At 37.2% G+C, this 24309-nt stretch overlaps 4 protein-coding genes and 1 long non-coding RNA gene across 8 annotated transcripts in view; 3 read left to right on the plus strand and 2 right to left on the minus strand.

The window, feature by feature from the left end:
* LOC125271747 (NACHT, LRR and PYD domains-containing protein 12-like) overlaps positions 1-24309 on the minus strand; it is a 1137836-nt gene that overhangs the window by 78117 nt on the left and 1035410 nt on the right. The gene's annotated exons all lie outside the window — the stretch shown is intronic.
* On the plus strand, positions 914-9823 carry cdc25d (cell division cycle 25 homolog d). Of its 2 annotated transcripts, none has more exons than XM_048196017.1 (12): positions 914-1878; positions 2687-2784; positions 3196-3223; positions 3315-3342; positions 3427-3489; positions 5398-5535; positions 5723-5827; positions 7446-7508; positions 7728-7826; positions 7917-8137; positions 8217-8334; positions 9582-9823. In XM_048196017.1, the coding sequence occupies exons 1-12, from the start codon at positions 1775-1777 to the stop codon at positions 9717-9719; spliced, it is 1203 nt and encodes a 400-aa protein (XP_048051974.1). In that variant the 5' UTR covers positions 914-1774; the 3' UTR covers positions 9720-9823. The 2 variants fall into 2 exon arrangements, with proteins under 2 accessions (XP_048051974.1, XP_048051973.1); XM_048196016.1 differs by having other exon boundaries at positions 917-1878; positions 3312-3342.
* On the plus strand, positions 10364-14648 carry pgam1b (phosphoglycerate mutase 1b). The gene is made up of 4 exons (XM_048196033.1): positions 10364-10693; positions 11264-11538; positions 11670-11850; positions 13644-14648. Exons 1-4 carry the CDS (start codon positions 10555-10557, stop codon positions 13811-13813), a joined length of 765 nt encoding a protein of 254 aa, XP_048051990.1. The 5' UTR covers positions 10364-10554; the 3' UTR covers positions 13814-14648.
* Positions 10416-11016, minus strand: LOC125271801. Its single transcript, XR_007185716.1, has 2 exons — positions 10886-11016; positions 10416-10758 (listed from the first exon to the last, which is right to left on the minus strand). It is a non-coding gene; the product is annotated as an uncharacterized LOC125271801 (long non-coding RNA).
* exosc1 (exosome component 1) lies at positions 15649-24097 on the plus strand. Its single transcript, XM_048196038.1, has 8 exons — positions 15649-15782; positions 18273-18388; positions 18499-18573; positions 19240-19328; positions 19458-19491; positions 20768-20818; positions 20895-20979; positions 21067-24097. Exons 1-8 carry the CDS (start codon positions 15755-15757, stop codon positions 21171-21173), a joined length of 585 nt encoding a protein of 194 aa, XP_048051995.1. The 5' UTR covers positions 15649-15754; the 3' UTR covers positions 21174-24097.

Raw genomic sequence — 24309 nt, forward strand, 5'->3', positions numbered from 1 at the left:
CTTATTAAATTATGATGACGGAGACATGAAATAAATAAAACTTGGAAATAAAAAACTTATAATATATATATATATATACACAATGGATAATTGAAAGGGATAGTTACGGATAAAGGAATTTTGTCGTCATTTAGAAACAATCAAGTGGTTCCAAACCTGTATGAGTTTCTTTCTTCTGTTGAACACAAAAGAAGATATTTTAAAGAATGTGGGTAGCCATCAGACTTGGGAGGGTTACTTTAAAAATGTATTCCATTACAGTTACGTAAAAAAAGTATTCAGTAATGTAATCCAAGTACCACAATATGAAAGTAATGTAATCTGATTACTTTTGGATTACTTTTGGATTACTTCAAGGTCGCATGTATAAAGAAAGAAAGAAAGAAATTGGGGTGGAGGGACTTTACTGTAAATAAACTGCATTTTTAAATTTAATTTTAATTATTTCTTCTCAATTTCTGCCAGTTTTTACTTTTGCAATTCCATACTTTTGAACGGGTCTCAAACAATAAAAATATTTTACAAATCTGATAAATTATCTATTGCAATATTATTATCGTTGTTGTTGTTGGATAGAGCTTAAAAATATAAAAGTCACATCAGATCATAACCAAACTGAACAAGCTTGGATCAAACATTTCTGTTTATGCTTGTTCTGCTTTAATTTTAATGTTTAGCATTTTGGTTATTTTTAAAAACTATTAAAACTAAGCAATCATGTCTCATTTCCACAACTTGGGAATACACAGCCCTAAATATATATAAATAAGTGTATATATATATATATATATATATATATATATATATATATATACACATATGCGTGTGTGCGTGTGTGTGTGTGTGTGTGTGTGTGTGTGTGCGCGCGTGTGTGTGTGTGTGTGAAGGGCTATTCAGACATCTAGTGGCTACAGTATGTTATTACAGATTATTGTTTAGTATTGTTTTCGTAGCTGGAAGGCAGCGTTTGCACTGTACAACTATGTCGTTTGCATTTTCTTCTTTGAAAACAAAATAGTACGTATGTATTCCGTTACTCCCCAACCCTGATAGCCATACAGTTGATGGACCCCATTGACTTATATAGTAGGAAAAAAATACAATGTCAATGGGGGTCCATCAAAAATACAAAGTCAATGGGATCCATCAACTGCCTGGTTACTAACATTATAATATCTTCTTTTGTGTTCAACAGAAGAAAGAAAGTCATACAAATATTTTTAATATTGTTTTTAATGGAGCGCAGTAAAATGATCTGAACACACAGAGAGGCTGCTCTCTTATAATGGAAGTGGATGGAGACTACTGTTAAATAGTATTTTTTTTATGGTAGTCCATCTTTTTGGCTAAATATTTTTTGCGTTTCATGAAAGAAGGTTTTACAGAGGATTTAAATGTCATGAGGGTGAGTAGATGACGGAATTTTAATTTTTGGGGTGTACTGTTCCTTTAAAAACTGTCTTCTGTTCCACTAATGAAATCTGTAAATCAGTAAAGTGAATTACCCCGTACATGTACAACTTTCTGAGGCATTCATCTAAATGGCTCTCTTTGGGGAAGTGTCTGCTGTGTTCCTGTGCTGGAGGATGATTACTGCGATGACGCGACGCGACGCGCGGATCATATGAGCTTGTTGTAGCAACACGAGTTTCCACGGGGAGGAGAGCCGAGACCCCCTCGGTGGAGACAGGATGAGCCGTTCACTTATGGTGCACAGTTGACTTTTAGTCTAGTAGTGGAGTCTGTTGGTTAGTTTGCAGAGCTGATCAGATCAATGGCTGGTGACGCGCTGGAGGCAGTTTGGGATCCGACAGCAGAAGACTCTTCCCCGGTCAGCGAGCTCTCCTTGAGCCTGCAGAACCTCCAGTGCCAGGATGGGTGAGAGAACACCCTCTCTTCTTTAAAAATGATTCAAAATGTGCACTTGTTCTTAATTGAGGATGTTTGGCAATATTAGGGATAATTTATTCAGCAGTATGCATGTATACATTTCTATATATATTTTTTTATGTTTCTATATATATGGTTATTATATAGGTTCTATATATGGTATTATATTGGTTGGTTATTATTAATTGTTAATAATATTGTTTATATTAATCAATTATTGCCCAATAATAACAAACCAATAATACTGTTAATTATTATAATATTATTCATTAATATAAAATAAATTATTATTAATATAATTAATATAATAATATAATAATAATATGCAACTGCCATATTTGTTACATTTATTGTTTATTTAAATAATATTTATAGTAATTAATCATTATTAAGATTGCTTTGTCTCATAAAAGTGGTTACATGTGTCATTTTAAATAAGAAACTGATTGATTCATGTAAAATGATAGATTTCAGAGTGTTGTTACATGTTAAGTGAAACAAATGAAAAGAAAAAACATTTTTTTCCCCTCGTTTCCCCTTTCCACCATAATAAAGAGATATATGTGTTACTTTACTGTAATTTTTTCAGAACTTTTGACTATATTTATTTTCTATTTCCACCGGTGGCAATTGTGACCAGCAATAAAACACACATGCTTCCATTAACTTTGTTTTTTTTTAAAGATTGCAATTTGTTTTATATTCAAACTCAAAGAGTCAAATTCATTTGCTCACTTATCTATCTTTTTTTAACTGTTAGTTGTATGTTATAACTTATATTTGCGTCCCATTTGAGTCCAAAGATCTCGCCCGCCTGGAGAAAGCTTGTTTTGACGCCTGAATGCATCAGTCCGCCGCTCAACACTCTCTCCAGGGACAGAGAGACGCCGACAGGTCTGGACAAGAGCTTCTCACACACACACACGCACACACACACACACACACACACACACACACACACACACACACACTGCTTAATTAACTCTCCTCAGAGGACACTTTTAACTCATGCTGTTCCAGCTCCTTCTGTCTGACAGATCCAATAGTATTAACTTCTATTTGAAGTTGTGCCAATTCACTTCTCTTCAAACGTTTCTGCTTAGATCCAGGGTTGAAAGTGTTGAAAAGCGTGAAGGTATAAGGGATTTTTATAGTTTTAATGGAAAAGTCATTAAAACACACATTTGCTTGTTTGCATGCTGTTTATATTCATTCCAAGAATTATTAGATCAGTGCTCATTAACTGTTAACCTGTTCATCCTCAATTATGATTTCCAGTTTAATTTACTGTGAATTTTCTCTCAGTCTCTGCAGTGAGGAGAAGACGAGCGAGGTAAACTAAGCATGACCTCATATTAATAATGCAGCTCATGAATAATCTGTGATAATCAGAGTAAACAGTTGTGTGTTTGTTTTGGCAGAAGCCTGTCACCTGACTCCTCTTCAAACACGGTAATCAAACACAGTAAATGAATAGGAATAATTAGTTTTATTTTGACATATATTCATGACACTTTTCCTCTTCTCCTGATTCAGTCCGGGTGTCTGTGGAGGGGCCGTCACGATTCTCCAGCCAATAAAGAGACTGAGCGAGCCTTTGTCAGTAACGCTTATTTACCCTCTCATTCACATTATCCCACATATTATTCATGCAACCTGAATGTCATTTGAATTATGCATGTAAATGTAATATGCACCTAATTATCCACCTTATTTGTAACTTGAATAATCGTAGACTACCGGTGTCACTCGCTTCCAGTTATTTCAAATGAACAGAAACATATTGCAAAACTGGTATTTGTCATCATATTACTTTAATTTATTATCGTAATCATAAACACACAGAAGCACATAAAAATCATAAATCGTAATCGGTAATGGTAATTATGACATACTAAGTCGAAATTATGACATTCAAAGTCAAAATTGTGATATTCAAAGTCATAATTATGTAATTATAAATCAAAATTGACACTGTCGAAATTATGACAAAAAAAGTCTGAATTATGACATACCATCATAATAATGACATAAAAGTCCAATTATGACATTCAAGGCAATATTTATGACATACTAAGTCAAAATTATGACATACTAAATCATAATTATGACAAAAAGTCAAAACTACTAAATTCTAAATTGAAATTATGACAAAAAAGTCAAAATTATGAAATTCTAAGTCGAAATGATGACATAAAAAGTCAAAATTATAACATTCAAAGTCATGATTAATACATACCAAGTCATAATTGACATACCAAGTCAAAATTATGACAAAAAAAGTCAAAATTGTGACAGTTATAATTACATAAAAAGTAGAAATGATGACAAAAACTCATAATTATTAGTATGTCAAAATTATGGTTTAATATGTCAAGATTTCGACTTTATGATAATTATGACATTAAAAGTAAAAAAAAAAAAAAAAAATGACAGTAGACAATGACATAATTTTGACTTTTTTAATGTCATAATAATAGTTTTGAAATTATGAAATTGGCTTCCCTACACATTGTTTTGTTATAGTTTCCTGCACTTTGTTATTCCTCTAGTTATTTCCCTGTAGCGGTAAATGAATCAGAAGTGTCGCACATTTACAGAAAACTTACTTCCGCGTTGCAAAATAAGGTTGACAGCTCATTTTTGAAGTGTTTATATGTATATAGCAATGGCGTAACTTTGTTTTAAAAAGTGGGTGGGACAAGAATGTGTATGTGTGTCTGTGTGTGTGTGTGTGTGTGTGTGTGTATGTGTGTGTGGGGGGGTGTATTGTAATTGTATGTATTATTACAATAATAATAATAATAATAATATGATATTAAAATTATAAATGTGTTAAAATATGATAGTTTCCCTACATCTGCTATAATACAATGTCGTTAGTCTCGATAGTATGTACATTAGTTAATAAATACTGATATTGATAATCGAATGACCTGATGTACTAGTGGCAGTAAATCCGTTTAGGGTGCAAGAAGTTCTCGGTTCTAATCCAACCATGAATGAATTTTTTTTTTTCTCATTAAAACCAAAGATGTTCATCAGTGATTGTATATCAAGAGCAGGGACACGTTTATGTGTATTTTGTTTTGTGATTTCAACGTAACGAATAGAGAGTCTCCGCAACAGCGATTCACATCCGTGTGAAGACTGCGCAGTGTGCACGAGCGCCGAGAACCCTGTTGCACGCGCCTCTAATAACAGTGACAACGAGCACTCAACATGATTTCAAAAACAACACATCCCAGCGCCAAATCGCCTATTATTAACACAAATTGACAATCAACTAGAGGTGTTTATTTTGTATTAGATATCCGCGAGATGTTTCAAAAAGTGGTGGGGACAATATCGACCCTTTCAAAAAGTGGTGGGGACATGTCCCACCCGTCCCACCCGCAAATTACGCCTATGGTATATAGTGTGTACTTTGCACCGTATTACTGTGCTAAACTGGGTCATACTCATTAAGGGCGTGTTTTATCGCAATCTTGAACACTTGTCCCGCAGAAGCGGCTGCGCGTGCGTCTGTGCAGCAGATTCTCCGCTGATGAAGCTGAAGCAGCGGGCAGAAGCTGGAGACAGTGCCGCAGTGATCCAGAAGAGGACGCCAGTCACCCGCGACAGGTGGACGCGCTCGACCCAACGGTGAGGAGAAAATGCACAAGCAAAGAGTGTCTGATGTGAACGCCAGGTACTTTTAGTGTTATTGTGTTTTCAGAAACACTCTCTGCCTGTCAATCATGTTGGCTGGAATGCTATATATGATATAATATTCTGCAATATAATATTATTCTAGCAGACAAACCGTTCATCTTTCCATGTTCGTCTGCAGGCCGTTGCGAGGTTCAGTCAGATGAGGTCACGGCACGAAGCCCCGCCCACTGACGTCACTCAAGATACCGTCGCTGACCTGTCACTCATAGGGGACTTTAGTAAGGTTGGTTCTGCAAAATCCAAATGAAACGAAGTGATGATAGGGGTCTGTAAGATTGTTTTTTTTTTTTTTGTTTTTTTTTACTGTTTTTGCCCTCTGGGAGCAGCACCTCATTTGCATTTAAAGGGACACACACAAAAACTATGTGTTTTTGCCATAGACTGTAAAAAAATATGGACGTAGCGTCCGTGACGTCACCCATAGAGTTCTGAACAGCAGTTTTGACGCCTAAATGAGGCCGCGGCCATCTTAGCTGCGCGTCACCGCACGTCACTCCCGGATAACTGAAAATGGGCAAAGAGGCGGGGAGGTGGTTTGAGCTGATATGATTGGTTGCTGAAACCACGCCTGCCTAGCTCGACGTGACCATGTTAGCAGCAAAGGAGCTATATATCTATCTAAGATACGATCTAAAATATTAATGAAGATAAGTTTTATCATCAGAATGTTCTAAAGGTTTACTGTCAATCTACGGTGTTTTTTAAGATATAGATCCTCCAACACCAGTAGTGTTGGTTGTGCAAATAACAACATATGGAAAATCAAATGGGACTTCATACCTTTATAATGAAATAGAGATCGCGAGATGAATCCAATCCGTGGCACTTGGGTAAAATATGAATGTCCATTACAAAACAAAAAAACGTCACATTTCTTCTGAATGATCTGCTCTCTGTCATCGTTCTTCAAGAAAGGATGCAATCTGAGCAGTGTTTATGTTGTAAAACTATACGATCGTATCTAACAAACAAATGAGCCTGTGTCCAAAGTATATTTTTTTCAAAATAGTGCAGCAGTTTTAGTTATAATATCCAAGCAGTGCTGTCGGATTTTGATATCCTCCCGCCATTGTAATTGCAGTAAATCTCACAACCAAAACTTTCAGCCAATGCCACGATCCAACAGCGTGTGTTCTGTGTCTCTTCCCCATGCATGCACATCTACACAGACACACATCAGTCTCGAATATTATGCAGCAAGCCATATTTTATAATTGTATAAAATAATCGAGCACAAATACGGCTGAGATGCCAAATTCAGCGGCAGCTGAGGTAACATGACGGCTCACAGACAGCAGCGCAATATACCTGTCACTCAAGTGACCACGCCCTTAATTATGCAGAACTTTAAGGCTTAATATAATTTAAACGGATAAGTTATAAAAAAATTCACCCCCCTCAGAGTTGTCATGAAGGGCAAAAATAGCAGTATAGACCAAAACCACAATTTGAACCAACTTGTAAACATGTTTTTTTCTGCTATAAACTTGGCCAATTTAACATGGGACTCTATGAGATTCTGCTCTCTTTTGGAGCCTGTCCCTAGCGGCCAGTCGATGAATCGCAGTTTAAGTTACTTCCGTATTGGCTTCACGAGAGAAAGGGGGAGGTTGCCGCTTGGTTTTTGCTCACACCCAAATAGATACATATTTGACAAGCTATAATAAATGATCTGTGGGGGATTTTGTGCTGAAACTTCACAGACACATTCTGGGGACACCCGAGACTTGTACACCATAAGGACAAACAATGTACATTATTGATTGCTAACTTTCATGTCTTAGAAAGTAGAATGCTGAGTTCATTCCAAGTCTTGTGTCTTGATACAATTATTTCCATAGCAACACCTGCTTCCTGTGGAGAGAGCTGGCCATCCGGAGCTTCACTGTGTCAGCGCACAAACCGTGAGAAATCATTACTGTTTTCTAAGCTAGGGTGGATAAAAAGCTCTGATAATAAAGTGAATTTCTTTGCAATGGTAAAATATTCCAATTTTAATGCAGTTTCATATTAAGCATCTTACAGAGACTGAAACACAAGTTTATTTTATGGATTTATTTTAATGTCGTGTGTCTCATTTTCGAGATGTTGAGGTAAAAGTATCATCTGCTCCTGACCTGAAGGTGGCGTCTCTGATCAGAGGTCAGTTTGGCCCTGCAGTGGAGGACTTCCTCATCGTCGACTGTCGTTACCCGTACGAGTACCAAGGAGGACACATTAAGGTGCCTTAAAATATTGAATGTTTTATTAAACCAGTGTTTGTGCGACGGATCCTCCTGTCGTGACCTTCAGGATGTATTGCACTCATTCAGGGCGCAGTGAACCTGTACACCGAGTCTCAGATCCAGCAGGCGGTTCATCAGGCCTCAGCCGGAGCTCTTCCCCTCTGCGCCGCAGGAAACGGCTTCTCCCGGAGGCTGCGGAGCCGGTGGGCGGCTCGTCCGTCTGACTCACTCCCAGAGGAGGAGGTGTCATCGCCACGGAAACTGATAGTGTTCCACTGCGAGTTCTCATCGGAACGAGGACCACATCTGTGAGAAACACACTCTACACACACACACACACACACTGAGTGTGTTTATGATTCCTCAAGCTTCTTATCCGTTCAACAGGTGTCGGTATCTGAGGAGGCTGGACAGGTGTGTCAATGCTCAGGTGTATCCGAACCTGCACTATCCTGAGCTCTACCTGCTGCTGGGGGGATACAAACACTTCCATGCCTCTTATCCGGTACAGTACAACACAATGTCTCGCTGTCTTAAAGGATTAGTTCACTTCAGAATGAAATTTTCCTGATAATTTACTCACCCCCATGTCATCCAAGATGTCTTTCTTTCTTCAGTCGAAAAGAAATTAAGGTTTTTGAGGAAAACATTCCATGATTTTTCTCCATATAGTGGACTTCAACAGTTACCAACAGGTTGAAGGTAAAAATGTCAGTTTCAGTGCAGCTTCAAAGAGCTCTACATGATCCCAGACGAGGAATAAGGGTCTTATCTAGCGAAACCATCTGTTGTTTTCTAAAAAAAATAAAAATGTATATACTTTTTAACCACAAAGCTCTGTGATGCGCCACACATAACGTAATCACGTTGGAAAGGTCACGTGTGACATAGGCGGAAGTAACGTGCAAAGACTAAGTCAAACGGCCTTTACAAAAAAAGGTAAAACAGCGATGTCGGGCGATTTTGTAGTTGGAGGAGAAAATGAGATGGAGTTTTTCGCCCTACCGCGGTGTACAAAATAAGAGTCTGTGTTTACCTGATATATGTGTGTTTGTTTTGTGTATAATTATTATGTATATATAAATACACAAACATATATATATATATATATATACATATATATATATATACACACATTTATATTTTTATGTATTTATATTATATATAAATGTAAATATTTTTAATAGAAATATAAGATATTTTTCTTAAATATATACATGAATGTATGTTTATTTATATATACATAATTATACACAAAACACACTTATATTACGTAAACACAGACTCTTATTTTGTACACAATAATCACTATTATCATTGAACAGCCCTAGTCACGTTATGCGTGACCTTTCCAACGTGATTACGCAATGCGTTGCGCATCACAGAGCAGTGCAAGATAAGCATTTGTGGTTAAAAAGTGTATGCATTTTTATTTTTTTTTAGAAAATGATCATTTCTCTAGATAAGACTCTTATTCCTCGTCTGGGATCATGTAGAGCCCTTTGAATCTGCACTGAAACTGACATTTTGACCTTCAACCCATTGGTAACTGTTAAAATCCACTATAAGGAGAATAATCTTGGAATGTTTTCTTCAAAAACCTGCATTTCTTTTCGACTGAAGAAAGAAAGACATGAACATCTTGGATGACATGGGGATGAGTAAATTATCAGGAAAATTTAATTCTGAACTGAACTAATCCTTGAACCACAGTATGTGCAGCATCACAGTCACGGTGTCTCTCTGTCTCAGGATCTGTGTGATCCCTGCGGATACGTGCCCATGCGCCAGCGGGAGTACCGGGAGCAGCTTCACGGGTTCCGCAGGAAAAGACCCACACGGCAGAGAAGACGACGGCCAATCAGAATACATCAAAGAACAACACATTAAATTATATATTATACACCGGTATATATTTATTTGTATGATCTTTCATGTACATCTGACAAGTCAACTAAACTGTAGGACACTGAATAAAGTTTTTCAAACTCTGACTGCGGTTTACTGATGTTTTTTTAATGATGAAACAAAAAAGGGTGAAAAAGGGTGTTGTATCACTTATCTTTCAGGATCATATTTAATAATATGACAAATTTTCTTTTAGATTTTATTTTCTTATACAATAATAATAATTCAGGGGGCCCTGCACGGAAGTGCTAGAAAAATTAGAGAAAGTGTAAAAATAAATAATAATAAAATTATTAAACTAAAATGATAAATTAATTAAATAATATATAATTGATTTTAAATTAAAAAAAAATAATAAATATGTACTGTAGTTAGTAGAAAATGTAATAGTTTAACATAAATGATTTTATATTTTACACATAATGTTAATTTTCGTTAATCTCGTTTAATTGTATGGAACTTCCACAATCATAAAATATTAAATTATTCTACTTCCACGCAGTTGTAAAACTATATTTTCTCCTTAATTTTTTAAAAACTATTTGTCAGTAGCACAAAGATGTTTATAGCCAACATAGATTTATGATGACAAACAGACAGTCAAGGTCGCGTGGTGACGTGCGTGGACGCGCCTGATAGGTCGCGCGCAGCAGGAAGTGTTCTCTCCTCACGTTCATAAGCGACGACCTCCAAAAGAAGCGCTGCGATTTTACCGCTCACCGTGTCAGCATCCCTCATCCGTGTCCCGGGGCCGTGTCTCCGTTATTTACGAACATTCCCGCTGCGTTTGAGAGCGTTTGCGTGCAGACCGCGCGATATGGCCGCGTATAAGCTGGTGCTGATCCGCCACGGCGAGAGCTGCTGGAACCAGGAGAACCGATTCTGCGGCTGGTTCGACGCCGATCTGAGCGAAACCGGAGAGGAGGAGGCCCGGAGGGGCGGACAGGCCCTGAAAGGTGATCTGGTGTCCGGTTATTAAACTGATCTTCTTATGTTTGTGCGTGCAGGGCCTGCAGAGATACTGTTAAATCATGATTAGTCAAGCTTGTGCTGCTCTTCCTCATTTCTTCTCTGTAGTGTATCTGCAGAAAGAATCATTTAAAGGATTAGTTTACTTTCAAATAAAAATTTCCTGATAATTTACTCACCCCCATGTCATCCAAGATGTTCATGTCTTTCGTCAGTCGAAAAGAAATTAAGGTTTTTGAAGAAAACATTCCAGGATTATTCTCCTTATAGTGGACTAAGCGTTGTTTGGTGGTTGCGAGGACGTTGTAAGTGCTTGCATATTGGCTTAAGATTTCCCCCACAAGTCGGTATGATTAAAGATATGACAATATGATATTGGTTATTTTAGTTGAAGAGTTCAGTAACTGATTTGCGGAAACAATATTAACTAAATTATCAATTTAGAAGATATTTATTTTTAAAATCATGTTTTTTCCTCCTTCATCTCATTAAAAAAGCCATTATTTCCTCATCTGAATCTGTTGCACAACCTGAATAATATAAGTGTCATCTTGCAGATGCGGGTTATGAGTTTGACATCTGCTACACGTCAGTGCTGAAGCGAGCGATCCGGACGCTGTGGCTGGTGCTGGACGGCATCGATCAGATGTGGCTGCCCGTGCACCGCACCTGGCGTCTGAACGAGCGCCACTACGGCGGGCTCACGGGGCTCAACAAGGCCGAGACGGCAGCCAAACACGGCGAGGCGCAGGTGAAGATCTGGAGGCGCTCCTATGACATCCCACCGCCACCCATGGACCCCGACCACGACTTCTACACTGCCATCAGCAAGGTGAGAAGCAGGGATTATGAGTTGCACATTGCATATACAGTACTGTCACTCTCAAACTTTTGAACACTTGTAGTGTCGAGTTGGATAGTCTCTTCTCTCATATTGAGCCTCTGAATGTCATGTCGCTGCAGGACCGTCGTTACGGAGACCTGACGGAGGACCAGCTACCCTCGTGTGAGAGCCTGAAGGACACTATCGCTCGAGCTCTGCCCTTCTGGAACGAGGAAATCGTTCCTCAAATCAAGGAGGGGAAGAGGGTTCTCATCGCTGCCCACGGCAACAGCCTGAGAGGAATCGTCAAACACCTGGAGGGTGAGAGACTGTCTCAGACACCCTGATATTTCACCATACAGCATATACACCCTAAAAACACCCCCAAGAAGAGTCTGATAGAGGTTCATGCATAGGGCTCTTTGAAATCTTGTATTTTTTTTATATTTTTATATTTTTCCCCAATTTCCGTTTACATTTTTTTTTTTTTTTTTTTTTTCTGTGTAAATTTTTTCTGGTTTCTATTTAAATTCTTATTTAAAATTTTAGTAATTAAAATGATGCGTAATTAATTGAAAATAATAAAAGTTCACCTATAATTAAACAACAATTGATTTAAAGTTTAACAAAGAGTCCATTTTTAGGGCCCCATTAAATCAAATAATTTTTTTATTGGTCTCAAATTCTGTTTTTATTTTTCTGTTTTAATGGTTTAATTAAATTTCAATTGAATTAATATAACTTAAACAACTATCAATTAATTTTTCAATTAAAATTTAATTTAAAAATTTCAAAAATAATAATTAATTTAATTTAATATTTTGACTATTATAGAGTCCTATGATTTTTTTTTTTTTCCAGAACTTCTTTGTTGTTTGTTTTTAATTTTTCTCAATTTATTTAATAAAAATGTATTATGAAAAACTGGTAATCAAATGAAGGCATAAAACATTAAAGGATTAGTTCACTTCAGAATTAAAATTTCCTGATAATTTACTTACCCCCATGTCATCCAAGATGTTCATGTCTTTCTTTCTTCAGTCAAAAAGAAATTAAGGTTTTTGAGGAAAACATTCCAGGATTATTCTCCTTATAGTGGACTTCAACAGTTACCAATGGGTTGAAGGTCCAAATGACAGTTTCAGTGCAGCTTCAAAGAGCTCTACATGATCCCAGACGAGGAATCTGTCATTTTCTTAATTTTTTTTTTAAATAAATAAATGATACTTTTTAGCCACAAATGCTCATCTTGCACTCTGCGATGCAACAAATGGTCACGCGTGATGTAGGCGGAAGTACCTCGGTAGGGCGAAAAACTCTCATTTTCTCCTCCAACTTCAAAATCGTCCGACATCGTTGTGTTACCTTTTTTTTTTTTTTTTTTTTTTTTTTTTTGTAAAGGCCGTTTGACTTAGTCTTTGGCATTCGGTTTGTAGACACTGGATCAGTACCTCCGCCTACATCACACGTGACCTTTCCAACATAATTACGTAATGCACGGCACATCGTATGCCACATGATGCGTCATTCACCAAAAAGCAATTATAATCAGCTGAAATGCCAGCGCTCTTCTGAAAACGTCTAGCTGTGGGCACTTGAGAGCACTTCGGCGCCACAGCAGTTGAGATGCTATATGTGCTAATATAAGGAATATCTGCAGAACTGTTACTAGTATCTGATTTCGCAAATTTTGTTTGTGAATATAAAAATATAGACACAATGTAACATACTTGCTCTGGCACTAGTTTTGGATGAAGAGCTATGCTTCTTGTTGTCATTTGTTATCACTGTCCAAGCAGAATGTGGCGGTTGGTCAGTGTTGTATTTGTCCCGCCTCTCCTCCACTTTGATTGGACGGCTGGGTAAAAAGTGACAGTGATGAGTGTGGAGTTTTACCCAAAGTTGAAATTTCTTCTACTTTGTGACCGGTAGAAAACGGCCAGCGCCTTGTCACGCTGCTGGCGTTTTAAAAACACACCGATCCCATTGACAACAATTGAAAAAATATGCTAGCCTCTGGAAAACACCTTAGCAACTGCATAGCAACACCCTGGCAAGCACCAGTGTTTTATATATGCCTGTATTTGATTGGATGCTTCTGATGTCTCTTCCAGGTATGTCAGAGGAGGCGATTATGGAGCTGAACCTTCCCACGGGAATTCCCATCCTTTATGAGCTGGACAAGAACCTGAAGCCCGTGAAGCCCATGCAGTTCCTGGGAGATGAAGAGACTGTCCGCAAAGCCATGGAGGCCGTCGCTGCTCAGGGCAAAGCCAAGAAGTAGGCCGAGATGTCCTGTATTCGGTCTCTTATTTTCCACAATCCTCCTCAAAAATGCAATCAGTGTTTTACCGTGAGACTAGAACCAAACCAGTGACCAATCATTTCTTTCCTTAAGCTCGGGACCATGCTACTAAAACTCAAATTTTACCGCTTGAATATGTGTGTATATGCCGTCAAACTGAGCCACAGTTTGTTTAGGAGGGATTTTAGCTTTATATAGTCTCGGCACTGAAAATCCACGACTGCACATTTCAAAAGATGGCACATATGTTTGTCTGTGATGGCATCGCTTTGACAACTGTTGCCTGGCAACAGCATATATTAATAATGATCGGGTGGGCTGCAGAAGTGGTGCGTTTTCCCATCTTCCTGTGATTCATGCTTTGTACCGCTGCTCTATATCTCTGCTCTCCCACACAGACATGCTCCGGAAATATCCCACACGAGAAGATCTCTGTAACGTGGCTCGGTTTTAGGATTCTCCTACATCAAGAGTAAATATGTTTTTGGTGGTGATTAAAAGCAGATTATATTCCTGTGGGCATTTTTGGAGATGTTTATGGTCATTTTTTGTCACTTTTTATGTGGTAAATGTCACTGAATGTAAAATCCTGCTGATGTCCATGTCAAGTATAATGCATTTTGACCCTGCAAACATTCACCATGATGGATATATTGAACGTTTTGCCCTAGAAAATAAATGCTCATTGTCTGTTCCTTTATATTTCGCTTGTGCAACAGATGTTGAAATTATTTCGCTCGACTGAAAGACAGATTTCTATGTACACTTGTGTGAGTTAATGTGCAATCCCTAATAAATGTCAGCTTACTGAGCAGAAAGTGCTGTGATCATTTTTTTTCCCTAATCTGATTCCTTAAAGGGTTAGTTCACTCAAAAATGAAAATATCGTCATTAATTACTCACCCTCATGCCATTCATCGGCCTTAGTTAATCTTCAGAACACAAATTAAGATATTTTTGTTGAAATCCGATGGCTCAGTGAGGCCTACATAGCCAGCAATGACATTTCCTCTCTCAAGATCCATTAATGTACTAAAAACATATTTAAATCAGTTCATGTGAGTACAGTGGTTCAATATTAATATTAGAAAGAGACGAGTATTTTTGTGCGGCAAAAAAACAACTTGTCAACAATATAGTGATGAGACGATTTCAAAACACTGCTTCGGAGCTTTACGAATCGAATCAGTGATTCAGATTTCCTATTGAACTGCTGAAATCACGTGACTTTGGTACTCTGAATCACTGATTCAATTCGTAAAGCTCCGAAGCAGTGTTTTGAAATCGGCCCATCACTATATTGTTGAAAAGTCGTTATTTTGTGTTTTTTGGTGCACAAAAAGTATTCTTGTCGCTTTATAATATTAATATTGAGCCACTGTACTCACATGAACTGATTTAAAGATGTTTTTAGTATCTTTATGGATCTTGAGAGAGGAAATGTCATTGCACCCTATGTAGGCCTCACTGAACCATCGGATTTCAACTAAAATATCTTAATTTGTGTTCTGAAGATGAATGAAGGTGAGTAATTAATGACATTATTGTCATTTTTGGGTGAACTAACCCTTTAAGCATAAAGTGAAGCGATGTAGAGAGAATTTTATTTTAAATCACTGTTCTGGTTTGAGTAAATGTTACCATTTTTGACACGGCATGTCGAATTAGGCTATTATAGGAAATATAGTTTTTCCAAATATAATTTTATATTTTAAATGTTAGAGTTAGGTATTTTGCTTATACTTAATACTATTTAGGTAACGTTCTCAAACCTTTTCCAAGTTCTTCCAGAGTAATTCATTTACAGCCACAACAAATATGGCGGATTACTTGAACCGCACATGTTGAAGCGGCCAATCAGAGCACGAGTTGCACTCTTACTACTATCCAATCAAAACGCGACTGTCGCTTCTTGAAAACATGTCGCCCATGAAGCTGTGTGTTCCAGGTGGGTCGCTGTTATTAACATGCTATTTGCGCTTCCTTTTGGGTTTATCGACATAATCTTTGCATGGCTTGGCAATTTGTGCTCGGCTTACAAACTTTTATGTGGTTGGTAAAAGTTCAGAAGAGTTTTATCTCTCTAGAGCGTTCACGTGCAGTACAGACAGCGTGCGCTGCTGCTTTAGGGCTGAATCATCCGCACGCGCAGCACTATTATGACAATATATACGCAGAAATGTGTGGAAAAACAGCTTATGTTGATTTAAATGTTTGCGACCACACTGTATAGTGTATATGCTGTAAATAAGTGTAGTTCTGGAGGTGTTTGTAGGGATCAAAGACTCGTTTGGCGAGCCCTGCCCACCGCCCGGGGCGCGAGCGCTGCTGTCATGCATACCTGAAACACACATATGTGCCTCTGCACGAACTCGCAGCTAGTGAATGACTCGGGTTGTTTTGATCACCTGGACTTCCCTAAAATGCTAATTTGCTTTGAATACCAAGAGATGCAGATTTAAATTCAAATTCTATGTATCTGTGACAGAAAATAATTTAGGCTCCTCCTTTAGTTTGGAAAAAAAAAAAAAATCACTAAATCACAAAAAACTAAATGGGGCAAAAGTGTAAAGTAAAGGGGTTTGAAGTAGAAACGAGAAGCTTGAATTTTTGCTAATACACTTGCATTCATTTTTCTGTACAAAACTATGTTTTGTGCAGTTTTGTAAACGGAGAAATTATTAAAATGATTATATTCCAGTATATAAAAACAGTGTATTCCTTTGTGGTATCCTTTTGCGTTATGTGTGAAGTGACTTTATCATGAGGGGGGTTAAGTATTACACAGATTAACAGATTTTATCACACTAGACCCATTATAAGATGTGAAATGTTAAAAGTCGGAATGAGACTGAGGTTGCGATTGTCTTTTCTTCCCTGTTGTGAAGTATATCTGAGTGCAGCGGCTTCGTGAACAAGAACAAATGTAGGGCGGGGCTTGATTTTGATCATGAGGAATTGATTGGATGGTTGTGGTTTGCTATTGGTGGATCTCATGTGAGTGACAGGTTGCCCCGCCCTCACGCCAGTAAAGGCATCATCAGAGAAGAGATATGCTGCAAGAGGGAGGGGAAGTTATTTTGACTGAAGAATATGAGCACATGAATTTTAAAAAATAATGTGATTTTTCACGTTTGTCCTTGCTAGGGTTGCAAAGGGGCGGAAAATTTCCAGAAACTTTCCATGGGAACTTAACCTGAGGAATTTTGGAAATATTCCAATTTGGAAACTTAACAGGAATTCATGGGAATTTATGGGAATTAATTGGAAATTTATATATATTTATAATATTTTTATAAAATATATCATATAAAAACAAATATAAACATTTTGTTGAAATAAGTTATTTTTTGTATTCAATTAATTGTAATTGAGTAAATATGTACATTTTTAAATATTTTTATTGCAGCAATTGTGATGTGTTATTTCAGTGTCACATGATCCTTCAGAAATCATTCTAATATGCTGATTTGATACTCAATTATTATCATTGTTGGTTGGAACAGTTGTGCTGCTGAATATTTTTTTTGGAACCTGTAATACTTTTTTTTGAGGATTCATTGATTAATAAAAAGTTAAAAAGAGCAGAATTTATTAAAAATAAAAATATTTTCTAACAATATAACTTTAATATCACTTTTTATCAATTTCACACATCCTTTCTGAATAAAAGTATTAATTTATTTCAAAAAAGAAAAAAAAATTACCGACCCCAACATTTTGAATGATAGTGTATGTTGTTACAAAATAAATTTTCAAAAATTTTAAATAAATGCTGTTCTTTAGCTTTTTATTCATCAAAGAATCCTGATAAAAGTATCACAGGTTATAAAATAATATTAAGCAGCACAACTGTTTCCAACATTGATAACCGAGTATCAAATCAGCATATTAGAATGATTTCTGAAGGATCATGTGACACTGAAGACTGGAGTAACGATGCTGAAAATTCAGCTTTGCATCACAGGAATAAATTATATTTTTATGTATATCAAAATAGAAAACCATTATTTTAAATGTTAAAAATATTTCACAATATTACTGCTTTTTCTGTATTTTTGATCAAATGTGCATGTTATGGACTGGGGGCGTGGCCTCAATAGCCCTGCAGGAAGTCATGTGCTGTGTGAATGTGATTGAGGAATGTGCAGGGTAAAATTTCAAGTAAAATTGCATTAAATATTGTTGTTTTAACCTAAATTATGCTGCAAGATGTTTTTTTTTTTAACTACATTTAAGTACCCTGTTATAAGCTAACCTGCAGTTTTGCAAATTCCCAGTTTATTCCCATATATTCCCATTAATTCCCATGGAAAGTTTCCAGCTTTGAAAATTCTTGGAATTTTGCAACCCTAGTCCTTGCCCCAAAGACTTCCATTGTAAGTGCATTACTGTTCATGATCTGAATTTTCATGGTTGTTTTCTGCCGCTCACGCAGGTGAAAGGCTCTGCAGCACGGAGGACTGTATCCCCGGTACTGGCACGTATCTGCGGCACGGCTACATTTTCGCTTCACTCGCGGGATACGTGCTGAGAAAGAACGAGGGAGAGGAGGTCAGTTCATCTGTCGCACATGGATATTTCGCTTTGAACGGAACCATTTTACTCATTTACTTAAATGTCCGTGCTTCTTGATAATGTAATCGTGAAATTTTCCTTTATAGCTCCCGGTGATTTCAGTCGTTAGGGAGACAGAAGCACAACTTTTGCCTGATGTCGGTGCCATCGTCACCTGTAAGGTGCGTGTTCTGTACAAAACATGACAGCGTTGGTGTTTAAAAAAATGAAAATGCTGTCGACATTTACTTCTCATGTTGTTCCAAACCTGTATGACTTTCTTTCTTGTGCTGAACACAAAATATATTTTGATGATAGTTGATAACTAGACACTTTTGGTCCCCATTGACTTGCATTGTATGGATAAAAAAAATACAATGCAAGTCAATGGGATCTGAAACTGTTTAGTTATTAACATTCTTCAAAAGATCTTCTTTTGTGTTCAGCAGAAGAAAGAAATGCATTTAGGTTTGAAATAACTAGGTTTGGTGCTTTTATGCAAAACAATTTTTGTGCAATATTTAGAAATTTTTTAAATTTCGATTTTAGGCAAGTTTTTTGTACAAATGTAGATTTGTTAAAGTTGCTCCAAGTTTTGTGGCATTTTAAAATGAAATGAAAATGTTATTTATTTTAAATGAAATAATTGCATTTAATTTATAGTTTGCATATATATCCTGAATTTGGGTGTGTTTAACAATGAAAATTGCTGTTTATTTTTTGAGGTTTAATAAAGGATAAAAAAAAATACTCAAATTACGAGCACACCATTCAGAAATTCATTCTTTCTGTGTCATTTACTGCATAAAGTAATTTCTGTTGGATCTGTGATTGTTGCTCTTTTGCAGGTGACGAGTATCAACCCACGGTTTGCTAAAGTCCACATCTTATATGTGGGGTCAACACCACTAAAAGACCGGTTCAGAGGCACCATCAGGTATGGACCTTTCATATGTCAATCAAGCCTCTATTAAGATCTTAAAGTGTCATTCATGTAATTACCAATAAAAGAAGTAAATAAAATCCATTCCATCTGCTAAAAACTATTGGTCTTTGATTTCACCAGAAAAGAAGACGTGAGAGCAACAGAGAAAGACAAGGTGAGTTCATGAGAAATTAACTATTTCGTTAAAATGTCATGCATTGAATTGCTGTTGTTCATGTTTTAAGGTGGAAACCTAATTAAGATCAAAATGTCTTAAAATCCCCAAAGAAATGCATATTTTTATTGTTACTACTTAAAGGTGCCCAAGAATGCTTTTTCACAAGATGTAATATAAGTCTAAGGTGTCTCCTGAATGTGTCTGTGAAGTTTCAGCTCAAAATACCCCATAGATTTTTTTTTTTTTATTAATTTTTTTAAATGCCTATTTTGGGGCGTCATTAACTATACACTGATTTTGGCAGCGCCGCCCCTTTAAATCGCGTGCCCCCTGCCTCAAGAGCTCTCGACTATATTACAGCGCATTTACAAAGTTCACACAGCTAATATAACCCTCAAATGGATCTTTACAAGATGTTCGTCATGCATGCTGTGTGCATACATCGAATCATGTGGGTAAAGTATTTATTTTGATGTTTACGTTTGATTCTGAATGAGTTTGAGGCTATGCTCTGTGGCTAACGGCTAATGCTACACTGTTGGAGAGATTTATAAAGAATGAAGTTGTGTTTATGTATTATACAGTCTGCAAGTGTTTAAAAATGAAAATAGCGACGGCTCTTGTCTCCGTGAATACAGTAATAAACGATGGTAACTTTAACCACATTTAACAGTACATTAGCAACATTCTAACGAAACATTTAGAAAGACAATTTACAAATATCACTAAAAATATCATGCTATCATGGATCATGTCAGTTATTATTGCTCCATCTGCCATTTTTCGCTGTTGTCCTTGCTGGCTTACCTTGTCTGTGCACAGATCCAGATGTTAATACTGCCTTTCCTTGTCTAATGCCTTGAACATGGGCTGGCATATATGCAAATATTGGGTTCATACATATTAATGATCCCAACTGTTACGTAACAGTTGGTGTTATGTTGAGATCCGCGTGTTTTCCGGAAGTCTTTTAAACAAATGAGATTTATATAAGAAGGAGGAAGCAATGGAGTTTGAAACTCAATGTATGTCTTTTCCATGTACTGAACTCTTGTTATTTAACTATGCCAATATAAATTCAATATTTAATTCTAGGGCACCTTTAAGGGAAATTAGTTTTATATAATTTCATTTAAAAAAAGACACATTTACTGTTCTGGTAAAAAAAAAAAAAAAAATGAATGTGAACTGCCAATGTGTTTTCTTTTTCCAAAAGCTTAGAAGGGTCAAAATGTCATGTATCGAGTTGCTGAAAATGTGTACTTCTTTTCAGGTGGAGACGTACAAAAGCTTCAGGCCAGGCGACATTGTCCTTGCAAAAGTGGTATCCTTTATGCTAAATGAAAAGTTCAACTCTAGTATCCTGAATGTTGCTCACGACCCTTGACCTGGGCTGTCAGATCTCTTTAGGGGACGTGCAGTCCAACTACCTGCTGACCACGGCGGAGAATGAGCTGGGCGTGGTCGTGGCCCACAGTGAGGCGGGTGAGGGAGCGTTCAAACCGTAGTGCGCTGTAATAAAGTGCCGCTTTCGCTCGTGTCACTCACGCTGTGTGAAATCTCCTCCCGCAGGGGCTCAGATGGTGCCCATCAGCTGGTGTGAGATGCAGTGTCCTCGGACGCACGCCAAAGAGTTCCGCAAGGTCGCGCGGGTACAGCCGGAGTACCTGCAGGCCTGAGCCACGCCCACCGCGTCCTTTGACCACACCCACTGGAACACACAGCTTCAAAGACACGCCCTCCTCATGCGGAACTCTCAGTATATGTTTGGAATTCTAGGTGTTTAAATCTCCCGTCACATTCCACACTGCCCGTGAATGCGAAGTACCTGGTAAACCGTCGACAGCCGTGGCTCGTACAGTCATGAAGAGCACATAATCTGATTGTAGTCGCATTACTAAGCAGTATTCTTGCATTCATGACGCTCCGGGTGTTCTGACACACCTGTGTTTGTAATTTCACACATTCAGATGTCTTTTGGAAGCTCTGAGCGGGAAGGTCATATATAGATGAAGTTCCATTTTAAATGACGCTGAATAATGTTGAGAGCTTCTAAACTATGGGGGCGAATCTTAATTAAAACAGAATGTTACTGGGTCACATTTCATTGCAAAATCAAAAGAAAATAAGAAGTTATATTTTGTTTAAACCAACAGAGGCCTGTTTTTAGGGCAGTTGATATTTTGTGTTGTATTTTCTTTACAATAAAGCACGTTTAGCTTCAATTTCTCATTACTGTAATGCATGTGAAAGTTTTTACTTTTTTTACTTTTTTCCAAAAATAGATTCTAGATTTTACAGCAATGAAAGTACTTTTTACATCAGCATTGATTAAAGATACAAATATTACAAGATGTAAACATATATGTATATATAGTAAGAGAGAGTGACATGAGAATGAAATTTTATGGTAATGAGAATTGGGTTGCAAAATGTGCATCAAGAAAATGTCACAATGCAAATATTTTAATGCATATAAAACAGGCAAAATATATTTTCCTTTTTAATTGTAGGTGAAATATGACTAAGTTTTTGTGAGATTCACTCCTATGGCTTTATATCTATATTAAAGAATTAGTTGTCTTTAAAATGAAAATTAGCTCAGGTTTTACTCACCCTCAATCCATCCTAGGTGTACATGACTTTCTTCTTTCTGATGCACACAATCTGAGATATATTAATAAATATCCTGACGCATCCAAGCTTTATAAAGGCAGTAAACGTCGTGTCAGTTACGCTTTTTTCGTAATTTGAACAAGCGTTTTGAAATGCGAGTTTTGCGTTTTTTCTGTAAAATGAAGGCGGTCTGGCGAAAGCTAGATATTTTACTTTATAACTTGTTAAATATGGATATTTTTCTTACACAAATGCATTACTTCGCTTCTGAAGGCCTTTATTAACCCCCAGAGCCGTGTGGAGTACGTTTATGATGGATGGAGGCACTTTTTTTTTTTTTGGTCCCATTCACTGCCATTATAAAGTAGGGGTTGAACGACTTCAGATTTCTTAAAAACAACATTTATTCAAATCGAGTTTATGTCGAACAAATGAGCTGTTCACACAGAACGTGCTTTTCCATTCCAACGCACTACTTATCCATTGTTTTTCTATGTAAACAAGCACTAGACAGACATGTATGACCATTGTGCTTGTGTCTTGAGTCTTTTGCAGCGTCTCGCGCATGACACGGCATGCTTAAAACGCGGCACTTAAGTTCAAATCAATTCAACTTTTAAAAAACACATCTCAAGACTATGTATTTTTCTTTTCTTTTGAAAGCAAAAATGCATTCTGTGTGAACGAGCCCCAAGTCTGAACCACGAGCTGAGACTCAAACTCGGGTTGCCTCGTGCTCAGCTATGGCATATGATATGAAGCTGCCCACAAATATTGCTCCTACATAACAGCTTATTTTTATTCTTTTGTATTCGGGTCGTTATATTTCTCACAGATTTCTGCTCGTTCTAGATCAGATGTAGCACAGTAAAGATTACATTCATATGAATGCATTAGTGAGGTGGTTCCCAACCACATTCACCTGGAGGCCCACCAACACTGCACCACAAACACACCTGATTCAGATCATCAGCTCATTAGTAGCAACTCAGAAATCTAAAATGGGTGTGTCAGACAAAGGAGACATGCAAAATATGTAGTGTTGATGGGCCTCCAGGAATGTGGTTGGGAACCACTGCGATTGCATGTGAATAAATGTACCTGGCAGCTTCTCTCTACAAATAGTGAAGCGCTGGGTTTTAGTTACTAAGAAATATATGCTATTACTTTTCAGTTTCTAAGCTATTTTATTGATGAATCACAGAACAGTGTTGACAGTACATTTCTGCGCTACTGAACGATTCTGTGAGTGTTTACTACTGTCGTAAATGAAGATTTTTATCCTGCTGCGCCCTCTTTCATGACCAGCGACAAGTCTACGTCTTGCTTAAAGCGTCATGGCAGAGCATTAAAGTCGATTAGTCGGTGCAACCCCTATTCTAAAGCTTGGATGCATCAGGATATTAATATATCTCCGATTGTGTTCATCAGAAAGAAGAAAGTCATATTCATCTAGGATGGCTTGAGGGTGAGTAAAGCTTGGGCTAATTTTCATTTTAAAACGAACTAATCGTTTAAACAAAATTGCCTAGGATTAAAGATTAGTGTTGAGTTCGTCATCGACCAAATCGGTCTCATTCTGATGTGAATGTTAACAGAAACCAATAACACAAACTATGAAAGATGTTCTGTTTGATCCAGGCCATTAAAAGTTGGATAAATGAAACTCCAAAACCAACAGCTCTTTTCCAAAGTAGAGAACTGGAACTACTGTTGTCACAATCACATTTTTACACTCTTTCACAACAGGATTTGAAGTTTATAGAGCAATAACATTCGGCGGCACTGTTTTCTAACTCTTAAAAGCGCATGAACCACACAAATAGTCACCCAGAGATGAATTTACTTTTACCTCTTGCTGCTTTTATTCAGAATATCTGGAAATGTCTTGTCTGATACCTTTTCCTTATTCTGTCCTTTTGTCTGTAACTGTTTTGAGAGGTCATGTGTTTACAAGAGAAAAAAAATAAAGTGTTTAACAACACAAGCTCAGCTCCATTTTGCCTCAATGTTGCATCGTAGTTTGCTATAAAGACACAATTTCAACACAGAGCACTGAAGGATCTAGCTGCAAGGCAAATGATATATTCCTGTAGCTCAGTGATGCCAAACTCATGGATTTAAATCCCAGGAATGCAAGAACTGATAGAAATACACCACTGTTCAAATGTTTGGGGTCAGTAAGATTTTTTTTTTTTT

This window comes from Megalobrama amblycephala, linkage group LG7 (assembly GCF_018812025.1).
Source record: "Megalobrama amblycephala isolate DHTTF-2021 linkage group LG7, ASM1881202v1, whole genome shotgun sequence".
Lineage (NCBI taxonomy): Eukaryota > Metazoa > Chordata > Actinopteri > Cypriniformes > Xenocyprididae > Megalobrama > Megalobrama amblycephala.

Bases quoted from the DNA above. Each gene is read 5' to 3' on its own strand.
- cdc25d (XM_048196016.1), top strand. From the start codon at position 1,775: ATGGCTGGTGACGCGCTGGAGGCAGTTTGGGATCCGACAGCAGAAGAC. The intron at 3,343-3,426 runs GTAATCAAACAC...CTCCTGATTCAG, and splicing joins CTGACTCCTCTTCAAACACG to TCCGGGTGTCTGTGGAGGGG. The intron at 7,509-7,727 runs GTGAGAAATCAT...CCTGACCTGAAG, and splicing joins ACTGTGTCAGCGCACAAACC to GTGGCGTCTCTGATCAGAGG.
- pgam1b (XM_048196033.1), top strand. From the start codon at position 10,555: ATGGCCGCGTATAAGCTGGTGCTGATCCGCCACGGCGAGAGCTGCTGG. The intron at 10,694-11,263 runs GTGATCTGGTGT...GTCATCTTGCAG, and splicing joins GGGCGGACAGGCCCTGAAAG to ATGCGGGTTATGAGTTTGAC. The intron at 11,851-13,643 runs GTGAGAGACTGT...TGTCTCTTCCAG, and splicing joins AATCGTCAAACACCTGGAGG to GTATGTCAGAGGAGGCGATT.
- exosc1 (XM_048196038.1), top strand. From the start codon at position 15,755: ATGTCGCCCATGAAGCTGTGTGTTCCAG. The intron at 18,574-19,239 runs GTGCGTGTTCTG...GCTCTTTTGCAG, and splicing joins GTGCCATCGTCACCTGTAAG to GTGACGAGTATCAACCCACG. The intron at 20,980-21,066 runs GTGAGGGAGCGT...CTCCTCCCGCAG, and splicing joins CGTGGCCCACAGTGAGGCGG to GGGCTCAGATGGTGCCCATC.